Source organism: Perna viridis, chromosome 2 (assembly GCF_037379345.1).
Source record: "Perna viridis isolate PV_CMFRI_1.1 ecotype Kerala chromosome 2, ASM3737934v1, whole genome shotgun sequence".
NCBI lineage: Eukaryota > Metazoa > Mollusca > Bivalvia > Mytilida > Mytilidae > Perna > Perna viridis.
Window position 1 is genome coordinate 21,537,377 of NC_142446.1, and position 13,293 is coordinate 21,550,669.

Genomic DNA, 13,293 nt, shown 5'->3' on the forward strand with positions numbered 1-13,293 from the left:
AATGTGCACAATTTGCAGTTAACTAATACTTAAGTTTTTAGAATCTATGTTCATTATGCAAATATAATATTTTATATGATTAGGAAATGGAACAAGTTCAGCAGCAAGGGAAGATACATCTAGAGAATTTACATGATAAACAGGTACAGAATGTAAACAATGTTTTATGAATGTCTTAAAATATTGTTAACCACAGGATGTACTTTAACTTTCAGATGACTTTTGGTTGTCCGTCAGCATAACATGGAATCAGAAACAGGTTGCTCAATTTCATGATGGGTACTATTTCTCAAAGGAATTATAATATGTGCATTTTATCTTCAAACTAATTTTTATGTAATTTTAAGGTGCATATTTCAATGTACATAGGGGAATAGAACTACATTTGTGAATTATACTGAGTGTTATTCTGTTTCTTTATTTCTATTCCTTGCTTTTTTTCCCACTTTCTCTTTTATATGTGTAGTTTTTTGTCATTTAGTTGTTTATTATTATATTATATGGAAGAGAAGAATAATGGGAACAAAAAATCTCAAAACAAACCACTAATGTTTAATCATAGTTAGAACAAAGCTTTTAGCTGTATTATTATGCTAAGCTTCAGAGGGGCAATAAATGCTTTTTATAATCATAAGCCTAAAATGTTTTCCCATTTTAATGTGGAAGCAAAATTGATAATTATATAGCCATTGTTTGGGCATAACTGTTACATGAGGTTTTCAAATGCATATTAAATTGTAAATGGAAAATTAGTACACCATGAAAATAGCGAAAATTAGTACACTGTGAAAATAAATACTTTTACAGTAGTGATCCTGAATTAATTTTTGATATGGATATGTGATATTTTGATATTTAAAAGTCAATGAATATTACAGGTCAGAACCATGAAGTTAGAGATGGATCAAAGTGAGCAGAGTTTCCAGAAACAAATACATAAGTTAGAACAGACAGTCAGGTGTGCAGTCTTATACATTTGTGAATAATGCAAAAAGCTAACCACCTCAAAATATGTGATTAATTTCTACAGAACTAACAGATACTGGTAGTCATTATATTTAATACAGTTCTACCCCAAAAGGTTTTAACATTGGTCTCTTCAAATGTCAGCATTCTTATGTCTTTTTTATTCTTCAACATAATACTCATTAACCAATAAATAAGGTTACAAATCATTTAAGACATATATACTACTTAAATAATAAGCTCCAATTGATTAGCTGATATGATATAAGACTGCCAAATTAAAGGTTAACATTTTTTATATGACAAGAATGAGATCATGGTGTAGATTGAACATTTCACTTTTCTAAGCCCTTTCTCTTCCATTTATGATAACCACTTATTTACCCAGTCTGGATCATATTCAGTACCTATATTTTAAGGTAACACAGCACAATCACGGGTTACTGACAGTTATTTTGTACTTTAAATATTTTTGCTTTTAAATCAATTTTTAAAGTAAATAAAGGATCCAATACCATAGAAAATGGAAGACTAGGAAATCTCAGACATCCTTGGGTAAAATTTCAATGTTTTCTTACTCAGTAGAGCCTTGTTAGAGAAGTTGAAATCTTACTCAAGGGTGTCTTAGGTTTCTGTCATGTACTCTCATGGCTATTAGATTCTTATTATCTCACATAGCTAAAATTAGAAATAACCTTTTCTCACTACAGGAACAAAAAAGTTCCTATTTTTAGTTGTGCAAGATTTCCTTACCTCACATACAGATTGAGATAGTACATGTGCATTTTCCTGTAAAAAATGGCACAGTTAAATAAAGAGTCTGCAAATGATCATACCTTACCAGTATCTGTTTGAAAAATCACTTAAAATGCTGATTTTAACAAGCGTTATGCTGTGTTTAATTTTTTCATTTAGTTGTTTACAAGTAACTGTTTTGCAGTGACTTATATTTTACACCTGGTCATGACATATCACTGGCCACATTGATGCATCATGATCAGCTGTTAAATGTAGGTTATTTCAATTCAAAACATGTAATCAGAAAATAAACCCAAATTGAGAAAAAGAATCAAACACCAGCTTTTTCATGTAAGATTGGGAAATCTTAGACAACCTTGGGTAAAATGTAATAGTTCTCAAACTCAGTGGAGTCTTTTAGAGTATGATTAAATCTTGCCCTCCGGTGACAAATGTTTCCCTATCTTACACTTGCACCTAAGTGAGAAAGTAAGTGATATTTTGGTTCCGATCATAAGCAAACAATACCTCTGTAGGTTAAGTTCTATTTTCTTCTTGTTTAGAGAAAAAGAAGACGAGGTAAAGTCATTAACAGAGCAGAACAAACAACAGGCAGCTCAGTCAGAGAAATCACTGGCTGACTTTAAAGCTCAAGTTGAGAAGAATCAGACCAGGATGTATGATGAAATGAAACAACAGGTAAATTATTGTCAAATATATCCATGATGACTGCATTAGAGTTAAACATTAAATGCTCCTTTGACTTGTGTAAAAGAAACATTGAAAATTTTCTAGGGTTCATAGGGCGAATGCCAGTTGAAGCAATATAGATAGAAGTATCACTTTGTGATATATAGTTGCTTTAAGGTTCTGTCATTGATTTTAATACTTTAGATGGAGAGAGTAGAGGCAGATCTTAATAAATCCAAGCAAGTAAGAGAAAAACAGGCCAGGGAATTCCAGAAACAGATTGAAGATGAAAGAGACCAACATGAAAGAAAGGTAAGTACATGTAATACACCCGAGGATCTAGGGTTTTCCTCCAATTCTTCAAATCAGGAATTTACAGTTACAATTCTTATTTGTTTTTGTTTTTTTTTGTTTTTTTTTTTGTTTGTTTACTTCCGATTTTACCATTTCCACTTTTCTTTTGACCTCATATAACCTGATCTAGTCACAAGACAACTTATTTCTGGGTCAGATGTTTTTATACCTGGTATACACTGTACTATATATGCTTTTGCACATGAATCTAGTGTGATATGATTATCATATGTTTCAATTTACATATAATTATCATGTTTCCACATGCAGATGACTACCGTAGGTGCACATGATAATATTTACATTAATATGAGAATTATACATAAATCATATAAACAAATGTATGTTCTCATGTAATTCACTTTATCATATGATTCACAGATTTGTATGTCAGTTTAGGCTGTGTACTAAATCGATTCATTTGATAAATGATGGTTGGTCAACCATAAACTTGTTCAACACGTCTTAATGAATGAAAAATGTTGTTACCAAGAGTGGTTGAAATCAAGAGACAGAGTAATGACGGGTTGGCGTAGAGTCATTATAATGTGTCATAGTTGAGTGGCATGACTATCTGTGGGTTGTTGCTTCTGTGAGCTAACAAAATAAAGTTTTTAAGATCTTGATAACTATGTTGGACTAGTACAAAGCAGGGTCTGTTTGGTTTGTCATACATTTTCATTCTGAAATGCAAGAAATATCTGCCATAGAACATTAAACCACAGTTAATCAATCAATCAATCAGCTTTGTTGTTACCAATTTGAACCTCAATTTATGAACAAATGTGACTGTTCAAGACCTAAAAGCTGATAATATCATATGTGGTTGCCCAACAACTGAACTATTTATATGGTTTAGTACCAAACAAATGGACCTACACGTTGAACAGGATCTTTTTTGTATGTATTACATTACTTTTCAATGTCCGTAGAAGGTCTTTAAGAATTGAAAGTTGGTGTACTTAATGTTCTTAACAATTTTCTTGTTACATACTATGCTGAATACAATACTGTTGTTTTATGCAGGAAGTAGAATTGAAAATGACATTGGAACAAGAAAAAGCCCAGTATATGAAAGATTTCCATCAACAAAAAGAAATGGTTTTATCTGAACATGATAGGGAGATAGATATAATGAAGGATCAACATCGGAATGAGGTTTATGAAATAGAAACTAGGTTTAAAGAGAAGCAGGAAAAAGATAACAAGGTAATTTTACTAATTTTTAAGGAATATAGTAGCTATCAATAACTGTTAGTAGAATACAGTTGCCATGCCTGACTGTGAGTGCAATTCTGTTGCTATGGCTGATTGAGGGGAATAAAATTTCAATTGCTGACTGGTTAGGGGAATACAGTTGCTATTGCTGACTGGTCAGGGGAATACAGTTGCTATTGCTGACTGGTTAGGGGAATACAGTTGCTATTGCTGACTGTTAATGGAATACAGTTGCTATTGCTGACTGGTTAGGGGAATACAGTTGCAATTGCTGACTGGTTAGGGGAATACAGTTGCTATTGCTGACTGTTAATGGAATACAGTTGCAACGGCTGATTGAAAGAAATAAATTTCAGTTGCTGTTGTGGATTGTTAATGACTTACAGTACTTATGCTGACTGGGAGGTTTAGTTGTTTTGGTGACTGTAAAGAGAACACCATAACTATTGTTGACTACTGTTAGTGAATTATAATTGCTTTGGCTGTTAGTGGAATACAATTGATTTGGTTGACTGCTAAAATGAAATGAACATTTCAGATATTGTTTTTACAGTTGTTCTGTAATTTAAAGAAAATATAATATTAATACTATTTTTTTCATGAAAGAAAATACACAACTTTGAAAGACAAATTCAGGAATTACGTGAGGAAGTTGTACAAGCCAATCAACTGCGCAAACAACAACTGGTAGAACTGGGTTTGTTGAGAGAAGAAGAAAAACAGAAAATGCAAAGAGATCATGAATCAGAGGTTAGATGATTTAACTTTGAGGGACATGAGATGTTTTAAATTCCAGACAGATTATTACTGTGAAGAATCATTTCAAAAACACCTGGAAAATAAACAATGCTATTTTTTTTACAACCCATTGCTTTTAAAAGTAGTAGGTATATAGTTGTCATGCTGTTCATCCTCTTCCAGTTTACATGTGAAACTTGTTTGAATGGAATTTGATGGAACTCTCACACCTCCTATTTCATTTTTATCTGAATGACTTATTTGGTGCACCTGATGCAAAATTGTCATTCATCAACCATGGGGTACCAACTCTGGTGAAACCTTTGACTGGAATTCAATGAAACCTTTACACATTTCTCATCACATTATGTGGTTATGCACCTTCTATTTTGCATGTCCATTGGAATGACTAAGGATTTTCTGCTGCAAAAACTGGACTTTTTCATTTGTCATCCAGGGATGGGGTATCCACAGGTCCTTTGTAACTGTTGAATGGAATTTAATGAAACTTTCACAATTCTTCATTCACCTCCTATTTTGCATTTTTATTTGAATGTCTTTTGATGTTTTATGATTTCATGATACAAAACCTGGACTTAAGTCTTCCATTGACCAAGGGGGGAGAATGTTTTCTCTATCTATCACTGCTACTTGATATTTTGACAGAAGCTTTCTTTTGGCATGCCATATTGTGGGATTTGATTTCAGATTTGATTTTGATATTTTGACCATATGGTTTTTTTGGGGAGTGGGAACTTTGCTTACAGTTTTTCTTGTTTATGAATGGTATCGTTTGCCATTTTTAGAAAAAAAACAATTAAGAATGGCACTTTTCTCTATAGATGTGAAAAAAGCCACTATTTGCAGTATAAGTTGATGGTGTAAAATAAGAGCTCCATTCTTGATAGCTTTTAATGGTGTTGTTTTACTGTTTTCAAAACCTGTATTAATATCATAGGTATCAAAGTTGAGGTCAGAAATGGAACAACAGAGATTGGAATTGCAGAAATCTCACAGTACTGAACTTGAGAAGATGCTAGAAAAGGTTTGTGTTATGGAAATATTAATTCACTATCAGCTTTCTCACTTTATAAAATGGAACTGTAAATCAACTGACATTTTTTAATGTTTATTTTGATACTACGGTATTATCCGGACTATAAATTGATACTTTTTCCCGCAAAGTTTCAGCCTTGACTTATCATCCACTTCGACTTATATAAGGACTTTTCATTCAAGAAAAAATGTTCATCTACAATGCATTTCATTAGATTTGTTTAGTTCACTATTGATTACTTTCAATCAAAATTTTGGGTAAACTGCAATCAACAAAAGCTGTCACTCAAACAATCAAACCAGCAATCGAACTCGAGGATTATTGTTAAGTGCCGCTGTCCTTTATGAATGAATATGATGATGTTAATAAAAACTTTGAATCCGTTAATATATATAAACAAACTCTAGAAGATATGTTAACGCAATTCTTTTTGAACTTGAAAGACATTTTTGAGTGTTCCGGTGTTATCAGTCCTTTAATTTGCAAATTTATACCCATTTATGGTATGTCGTAACACATTTACACGTGGCTTAAATTATAATCAGTTAAAGTGTTATCTAAATGACTAATTGCAATTAAATTTACAGTTAACAATTATTTTTTATTGTTTTTCAAAATACCAGGTATTTATGACCTATTCATCAAATTAATATCCCACTAATTTCACTCATGGGTGCCCAACTTGACATATTTACAATTTCGTACACCAGATGATCTAAGGCTTCAGAGCAATTTACATGCAATTCAATAAAAATAATTGAACTCGTGGATGATTTACACTTTAATGAAAATGCAAATATTAATTTAATTCAGAAATACTATACAAATTAAGTAACATCGCTGGAATAATAGGCTGTTAAAAACAAACTGCTCAACTCGGATCTCCACTGATACCTACCATATAAATGCACATTTCTGTCCCTCGACTTATTTGGCAGATTCAACTTATCTATGTTTTCTTCGTTGATTTTGGTCAAAATTAAGCAATTCGACTTATAATCTGGAAAATACAGTAATATATATTTTTTCTTGTTTATTTCATTGAATAAGCCTGAGAAAATGACTATTCAGTATATCCTTGCATTTGCACAGAAGCTGTATAATCATTTTCAAAAAGTACTTGTGCATTCTCAAATAAATTTTACCTGATTTCAGACCAACAATAGATTAAAGGACATTGAAAGAGAGTACAATGAGAGAGGCAACAGAGCTGCTGAGGTAGGCAAAAAAAAGATTGAACAGTGCCTGTAGTTGCACAAGTCTGTGTAACTAAAGGTTGAAGAAGCAAACATGTTAGAAATTTATCATTTAAATGTTAGCACAAAAGTTTAACTCTGTTATGTGTACTGCTGAAATTTTAATCAACTAATTTGTTTGTTTGTTAACATACTCCAGAGCATTTACCTATCAATTGACTACTACTAGCTTATTTTAGTATTCAATAATTAAAGATTTGTATCAGATTATATCAGATTTTAAGCCTATTTATTAACAATAATTATAGTTACATTTGTTGAAGTGTTTTTGTCTTCTTTTGTAAGGTGTTTATTTTCATTTCTTTATTTCCAGACTATTAATGAATTACAGAATACAATAAGTCACTTACGAGAAGAGTGTAAAAGGTAGGAAAAAATTGTTTCTCTCTTGATTATAATACTCGTACTTGAAAGAGAGGAAATATATTGTAATTTATATGTGTTTTAGTCTCTGAACAAATTGGTAAAATAAGTGTAATAAAAGTGAATATTTTTGTCCTATTTTTCCACCATTATAGGGCAGAGTAATTTAAGATTTAACTACACAGTTTTGTCATGATTGTTATAATTATTCCATTTTTTGCCCAACCCAACATCCTGTTTGAAGAGACAAACCTTGTGATTTTTTTTTCAATTTACTGTTGATATGATTAGTATTGTGTTTTCAGATCTTAATAGGTTCATTATTTAAGTGTAGATCTTAGAATGATAGTATTGACTTATCTGTATTGCAGGATAAAAGAATCAGGTGATAAAAAATTGAAGGACTCAGCCACAAAAAATGAGGAAGATAGAAAGAATATGAAAAAGAATTACACAACTAACTTAGAGGTATGAAATTTTATATAGATGTTAAACTGACTGGAATGTTGCAAGTATCAGAAAATTTGTTTTTAGCTCACTTTGCGTTAGGCCATCTGAACTATTGCAATCACTTGGTCAAATTTAGTCACCAGTATCCTCAGGGTATCTACTTTCAAAATTGTGTTGATTATATAGATCATGGAAGCCACCAATTTCTACTTATGTCTCAAAAATTATAGTAAGAGATACTGAAAAATATGTAACCCTCCTTCTGAAGCTTTGAGCGCTCCACTAAAGTCTCCATTTGGATTTAGTAGTAGGCCAACTCCTTGTTAAATTGCAGAAAATGACATTTTTTTGCAGTTTTTAGCCAATATCTTGAAAACCATAGTTGATAGAAATTAAACTTTCAATTGATGAAATTCAGAAATGATCTTTGCAACAAGCCCATCAAAATTAGGTCAAAGACTTGACATAGTTATTCCCTTTGAAATTTGAAAATTACATTTTATGCTGCACATCTTGAAAACCATATTAGATAGAAAAAAACTTTCAATTGATGAAATGATCTTTAAGATAAGAGGTCTCCATTAGGTTGAAGTTGAATGATGACTTTTTGTGAGATTTGTTGCCAATAGAAGTAAAAAATTGAACTAAGTGAGCAATTCTGGTTCAGGGCAGCCTCTAGTGTATAAATGTGGTTAACAAGCATTATTTAGCTTATGTCATAACATTTTCTGTTTACAATGTCATCTTAGTGATGCATGAAATGATTGCTGTATGAATGAACTAATTTTGTTCCGTGTTTTTACAGAGTATGAGGAAGGAAAATGAATCCCAACACAGTAGAAATAGAACTTTAGAAAGGAGGATTGAACAGATGGAATCTGATCAAGAAGAAAAGGTGGATGATTACATTGTACTTTAACATCAATCAGTTTTTGTCACTACCTAGCACTACCTACATTTTTTTCTATTTAGTATTAGGATAATCAATTGGAGAGTGAATTACTGAAATAACATTGTGAGTGCCAAAAAATTCAGTTCCTGTGAGTGAGTGGAACTTTTTCCATGAACCAGTTAAATTTCTAAACTTTCCCAGCATGAGGAATCATATTTTGGTTACTAAGTAATCTCACAGATATACACTATCTAAGATCACATTTGTCACTTTAATAATATTGTCCTAACTTCTTAAGTTTAATCATGAATAAATGAGTTTGAAATTTTCTTTCAGATAACCCAACTGAAGTTATCTTATGAAGAAAGAATGAGAGGATTAATGCCTTCTTCAGTAAGACAGGTATGATCCATGGTGTCATGTACTCAAGTTTCCTTACAACACCAATTCACTTCTAAATATTTTCATCTCATCTGTTGAAATCACACTTTGTTTTATTGAGTAATGAATTTCATGTCCTTTCCTTTATTAAAGTTTTCCTCAATCCATTGATATATTAAAATTAGCTAATTCTCTTGGAATAATTTTTCTAGTCTTTATTTTGTTTTTAAAACTACAAATTTAAAATCAGTGAAATTCATATCCATTTCAGAATGATGTGGAGTTCTATGTCTATCTATTTTTGGTCTTAGTTTGTTTTTGTGATTTGCTCAATACAACCTAATAGAGTACATCAGAATTCAGGTTTTTAAACATGTGCTTAAGTCTATGAGTAGTTATCTAATCTTTTGTGCTGTAAATGTGGTGGCTTGTAGAAACACGTGGTGGTTTTTTGTATGCATCTCATTTATTTTCAAATCTAGAGTGGTGTTGATGCACTAAATCACTATTTCATTTTGTATAATGGATCATGTTTTGTTTGTTCAGTTATTACAAAAATGCAATCTGTGAAGACAGTTTTTGATGTTTGAAGTTTTTGATCACTTTAATAAAAAAAAGATTTCCAATCATGAAAATTAATAATCACAATTTACGTGAACATGTTGGTATTGTGATATACTGATCAATGACTGAATCTTTTTAAGTACTTTGTCTCATGTTGATAAAATTTTACTATAAAAAAAAAATTGGGATTGTTTTTGGGAGTAATGGCCCTTACTTTTTAGGAATTGGGAGACAAAAATGAGCGTTTTGTAAAACAGAATTTGACTTCATTAGAAATTGAATGATGCATTGATTCTTGTCGATAAATGCATATAAATATGCTGTATTTATTTTAAATTTTAAATGTAGAACCCTTCTTTTCAAATGTTCCACAGTGGGGTCCATAATTGAACTTTAGTGATAAATTCAAATTGTTACCATATTCATTCGGTGTCAGAAACCTGTGCCGTTTCAAAAGTTTACTCCCTATATCCAAATTCAAGTTGTATCAAGCTTAAATTGCCTCTCTAGCTATCTCAAGTTGTTCCCTGTTGAACATTTCATATGGACTTAATATTACTCCCTTCATAACTATCTGTCAACTCCATTGATGTGAATTTAATGGGTATTGCATTATCGTCAGACAAAGTGAACAGTATCACCTGAAGAAATGATTTTAATATTTCAGGAGTTAGAAGACACCATAGATTCTTTGAAATCTCAGGTAAACTCATTACAACAGAAGAATCTAGTACTACAGGAAGATTTAGATCTACGAAACAAGTACCCACAGTACTCAGCAAGCTCACCAATCAAAGCTTTATGACGAAAGGGTTATAGTTAATCAAAGCAATACCTGTGATATTTAAGATTGCTTTAACTGACCAAAGCAGCAAATGAAAGTGGTGAACATGTTGGTTTTTCTCATTCTGAAGTAAAAAAGTGTTAGATCTGGAAACATAATAATAGTTGTGTAGCATTAGATAACAGTTCTTTGAGTGTTTCTTGCCAGTTTGGCCAGTATAAATACTATAAACGTATTAATTTTCACGGTGTACTAATTTTCGTGGTTGCGTCAAGAATGTGAAAATTAGTACTCACGTAAATATTTCCACATTACCAAGTCTTTGACTTACAATCATGGTTGCCACAATTTGGAATAGGAAAATTGTTTTGTGTAAGGGTCGCATCATTCAATTCAATCAAGTTTGAATTCATACTAAGTCTAATATAAAAAAGTATACAGCAAAAGCATGTGCATTATAATATCTGAATTCATGATCTTGTTTACGTAATGATTTGTTTCAATGGCCATAGTGTACCTGTCACATCAAAAATAAGAAACCAATACTATGCAAACATTCTATACACAAAAAGAGCAAAATGTAAATGTCAGAAACCCACTACAGGTAATCACAGATAAAAGATTACCGTTAAATACATACGCTGAGACCTGTCAATAATAAGTTAATCCGTAAACATACAATTAAAGTGTCAAAAGTTAATCCCAACAATTAGCTTCGGCTTGGGCAATTAAGTGAATATTTTTAGTTGTAAATAAGAATAGACTGTTATATTAAAATTACCATAGAAAACTATGTATGTGGACATGTCAATTTGTTAATGTCGTTTGAATGGCTGTCATTAATTTATTGAAATAATAAAAGTAAAATAATTGATCAATAGAGGAATCACACACTGCCGAGACTATTGAAAAACTTATTTCTTCAAACTTGAAAACGCAAAAATTAATACCCGCTAACATGTTGGCTTTTGGGAAACCGTGAAAATTAGCTGCCGCGAAAATTAATACTGTTACTACTTTGTATTAGAATGAACTTCGTACAAATTGTTAGTGTTGTAATACATATGTTAAACATAAAGTGGTTCTTTTTTTTTTCACCTTCAATCAAGGTAATCATGAGTATGCAACTCTCTTGAAATTTTGAATGTGTACATATTATACATGTATTCAAACAAGTTTGAAGTGTAACAAAAACACACTGTATTTTTGTTTGCTGTTACATTGTTTTGAGTATACCCACACTCCAAATGGTAACATGAGAGCTAAAGGTTTATTATAAGTACATTAAGTACTTTAAAATACAGATAGAGTTTCTGCTTCTTTTTGGTCAGAAAAGAAGGCCCAAGATCAAATTGTCCTTAGATTAATAAACCCACATGGTGGGATATCATTGAATGTTTTTTGCTTATACAGTTGATCCACACTTCCGGTAAAATTGTAATTTTGGTTATAAGAATAGCCCGGTTATTTGCATAATTTTTACTGGCAGAGGCTATGCAATTAAGCGGAACCCATTGTACTATAGAACCATTCATTGGTGCCATTATTTATTTATATGTATATAACTTTTATTTCAGTGAATAGTGTCCATTGTATAATGTATAAGACCTGATTGTAAATATGTATATAAATCCTTTCCTGGTCATATTGTGTATATGTTGTATTGGATTAATCAATATGGTACATTAAAATTTAATTTGTTCTGGTTTTATAGGACTTTTTAGTGACGTATATGATAGTAAACAAGTGGCTATGTGTCACATGTAGGCATTTAGTACTGAATACTGATGGAGAACTAGGTGTAGTTTATCTTGGTAAACAAGTATTATCTTTAAAAGATAGCCAACACAGAAAAATTTGTTCTTTTTTACTTATAATTTTCTACATTTCATACAGAAATAACACATGGCATGCAACTTCAATTTTTGGTACATTTTTTATGCCACTAAGTTATCAGTACTTGGCCAATAGTGAAACAGAATTGTGATATGGTGACTTGCATTGCCATGGAAAAGCGTCTTTAAGGTCAAAGGGTAAAAAGTTAGTCTATACTGTGTCAGAAAAAAATGAAGACAATCCAGGAGATATGTTGTGATGTATAGGTCAAAAACATACCCCTGTAACTAAAAACCTAAATTTGTAGTTGCTGAAAATGTGTGACCAGTATGAATTTTTGGAAAAAAGTTTTATTGATAAACTAGAAAAAAATGTGACCAAAGCTTGATACTCCAGCTTCCCAACCTAGCACCCATAAAGGAAATCCCAGATGGAAAAAAAAAAACAAAATTGGAGGTGCAGAAAGGCATCATGTGACAAATTTGAAAGTTTCATCAAATTACACTCAAGTGGTTTGAGAGGTGTTGTATGTTAAAAATGGGGACAGACAGACAGACATTATGCTCACTATATACCTTCCACTTTTCAAACCAAGGATATAATAAGCAAGACAAAACTATTATGTTCTATAGTAGAAAAAAGAACAAACATAAATCAATGGTATTTATCTTCAATCAATATTACAAAACCAATAAATGCATAGAATTATAGTTTATTGTCAACATTACACATTACAAGTTAAACACGCAAGATTTGAGCTGCAGTGTGAGATGAAATAGAAGACTGAGATTTGAGCTGACTAACATCTATTGCCATTCTAGCATAAGATCCACCAATCTGTCCTTTGGCAACTCTACCAGGATTGACACAGACACTGCCATCAAGTTCCTAAAAACAAAAAAAATTATTATTTTCTGTGTTTCAGGATTATCTGATGGGTTTCTCATACTGATTGATGTCTATAACAATAAATACAACAATATACCAATGGATTTGGTCAAACTGT

At 31.5% G+C, this 13,293-nt stretch overlaps 2 protein-coding genes across 10 annotated transcripts in view; one reads left to right on the forward strand and one right to left on the reverse strand.

Moving 5' to 3' along the window:
* Positions 1-10,613, forward strand: part of LOC148624048 (centrosomal protein of 112 kDa-like) — a 33,691-nt gene extending 23,078 nt beyond the window's left edge. For 6 of the 7 annotated variants that reach the window (XM_088566492.1, XM_088566485.1, XM_088566491.1 and 3 more), the window contains 13 exons: positions 84-143; positions 879-958; positions 2,268-2,403; positions 2,599-2,706; positions 3,775-3,957; positions 4,573-4,716; positions 5,663-5,749; positions 6,917-6,979; positions 7,331-7,383; positions 7,752-7,848; positions 8,636-8,725; positions 9,059-9,124; positions 10,335-10,613. In XM_088566492.1, coding sequence (XP_088422618.1) covers positions 84-143; positions 879-958; positions 2,268-2,403; positions 2,599-2,706; positions 3,775-3,957; positions 4,573-4,716; positions 5,663-5,749; positions 6,917-6,979; positions 7,331-7,383; positions 7,752-7,848; positions 8,636-8,725; positions 9,059-9,124; positions 10,335-10,472 — 1,305 coding nt within the window. In that variant the 3' untranslated portion in view covers positions 10,473-10,613. The remainder of the gene's footprint in view (positions 1-83; positions 144-878; positions 959-2,267; positions 2,404-2,598; positions 2,707-3,774; positions 3,958-4,572; positions 4,717-5,662; positions 5,750-6,916; positions 6,980-7,330; positions 7,384-7,751; positions 7,849-8,635; positions 8,726-9,058; positions 9,125-10,334) is intronic. The other variant, XM_088566490.1, reaches the window with a different exon arrangement.
* A 2,322-nt stretch (positions 10,614-12,935) lies between these two features.
* LOC148624049 (DNA polymerase alpha subunit B-like) overlaps positions 12,936-13,293 on the reverse strand; it is a 38,060-nt gene continuing 37,702 nt past the window's right edge. For all 3 annotated transcript variants that reach the window (XM_088566494.1, XM_088566495.1, XM_088566493.1), the window contains one exon: positions 12,936-13,175. In XM_088566494.1, the coding sequence (XP_088422620.1) occupies positions 13,026-13,175 (150 nt within the window). In that variant the 3' untranslated portion in view covers positions 12,936-13,025. The remainder of the gene's footprint in view (positions 13,176-13,293) is intronic.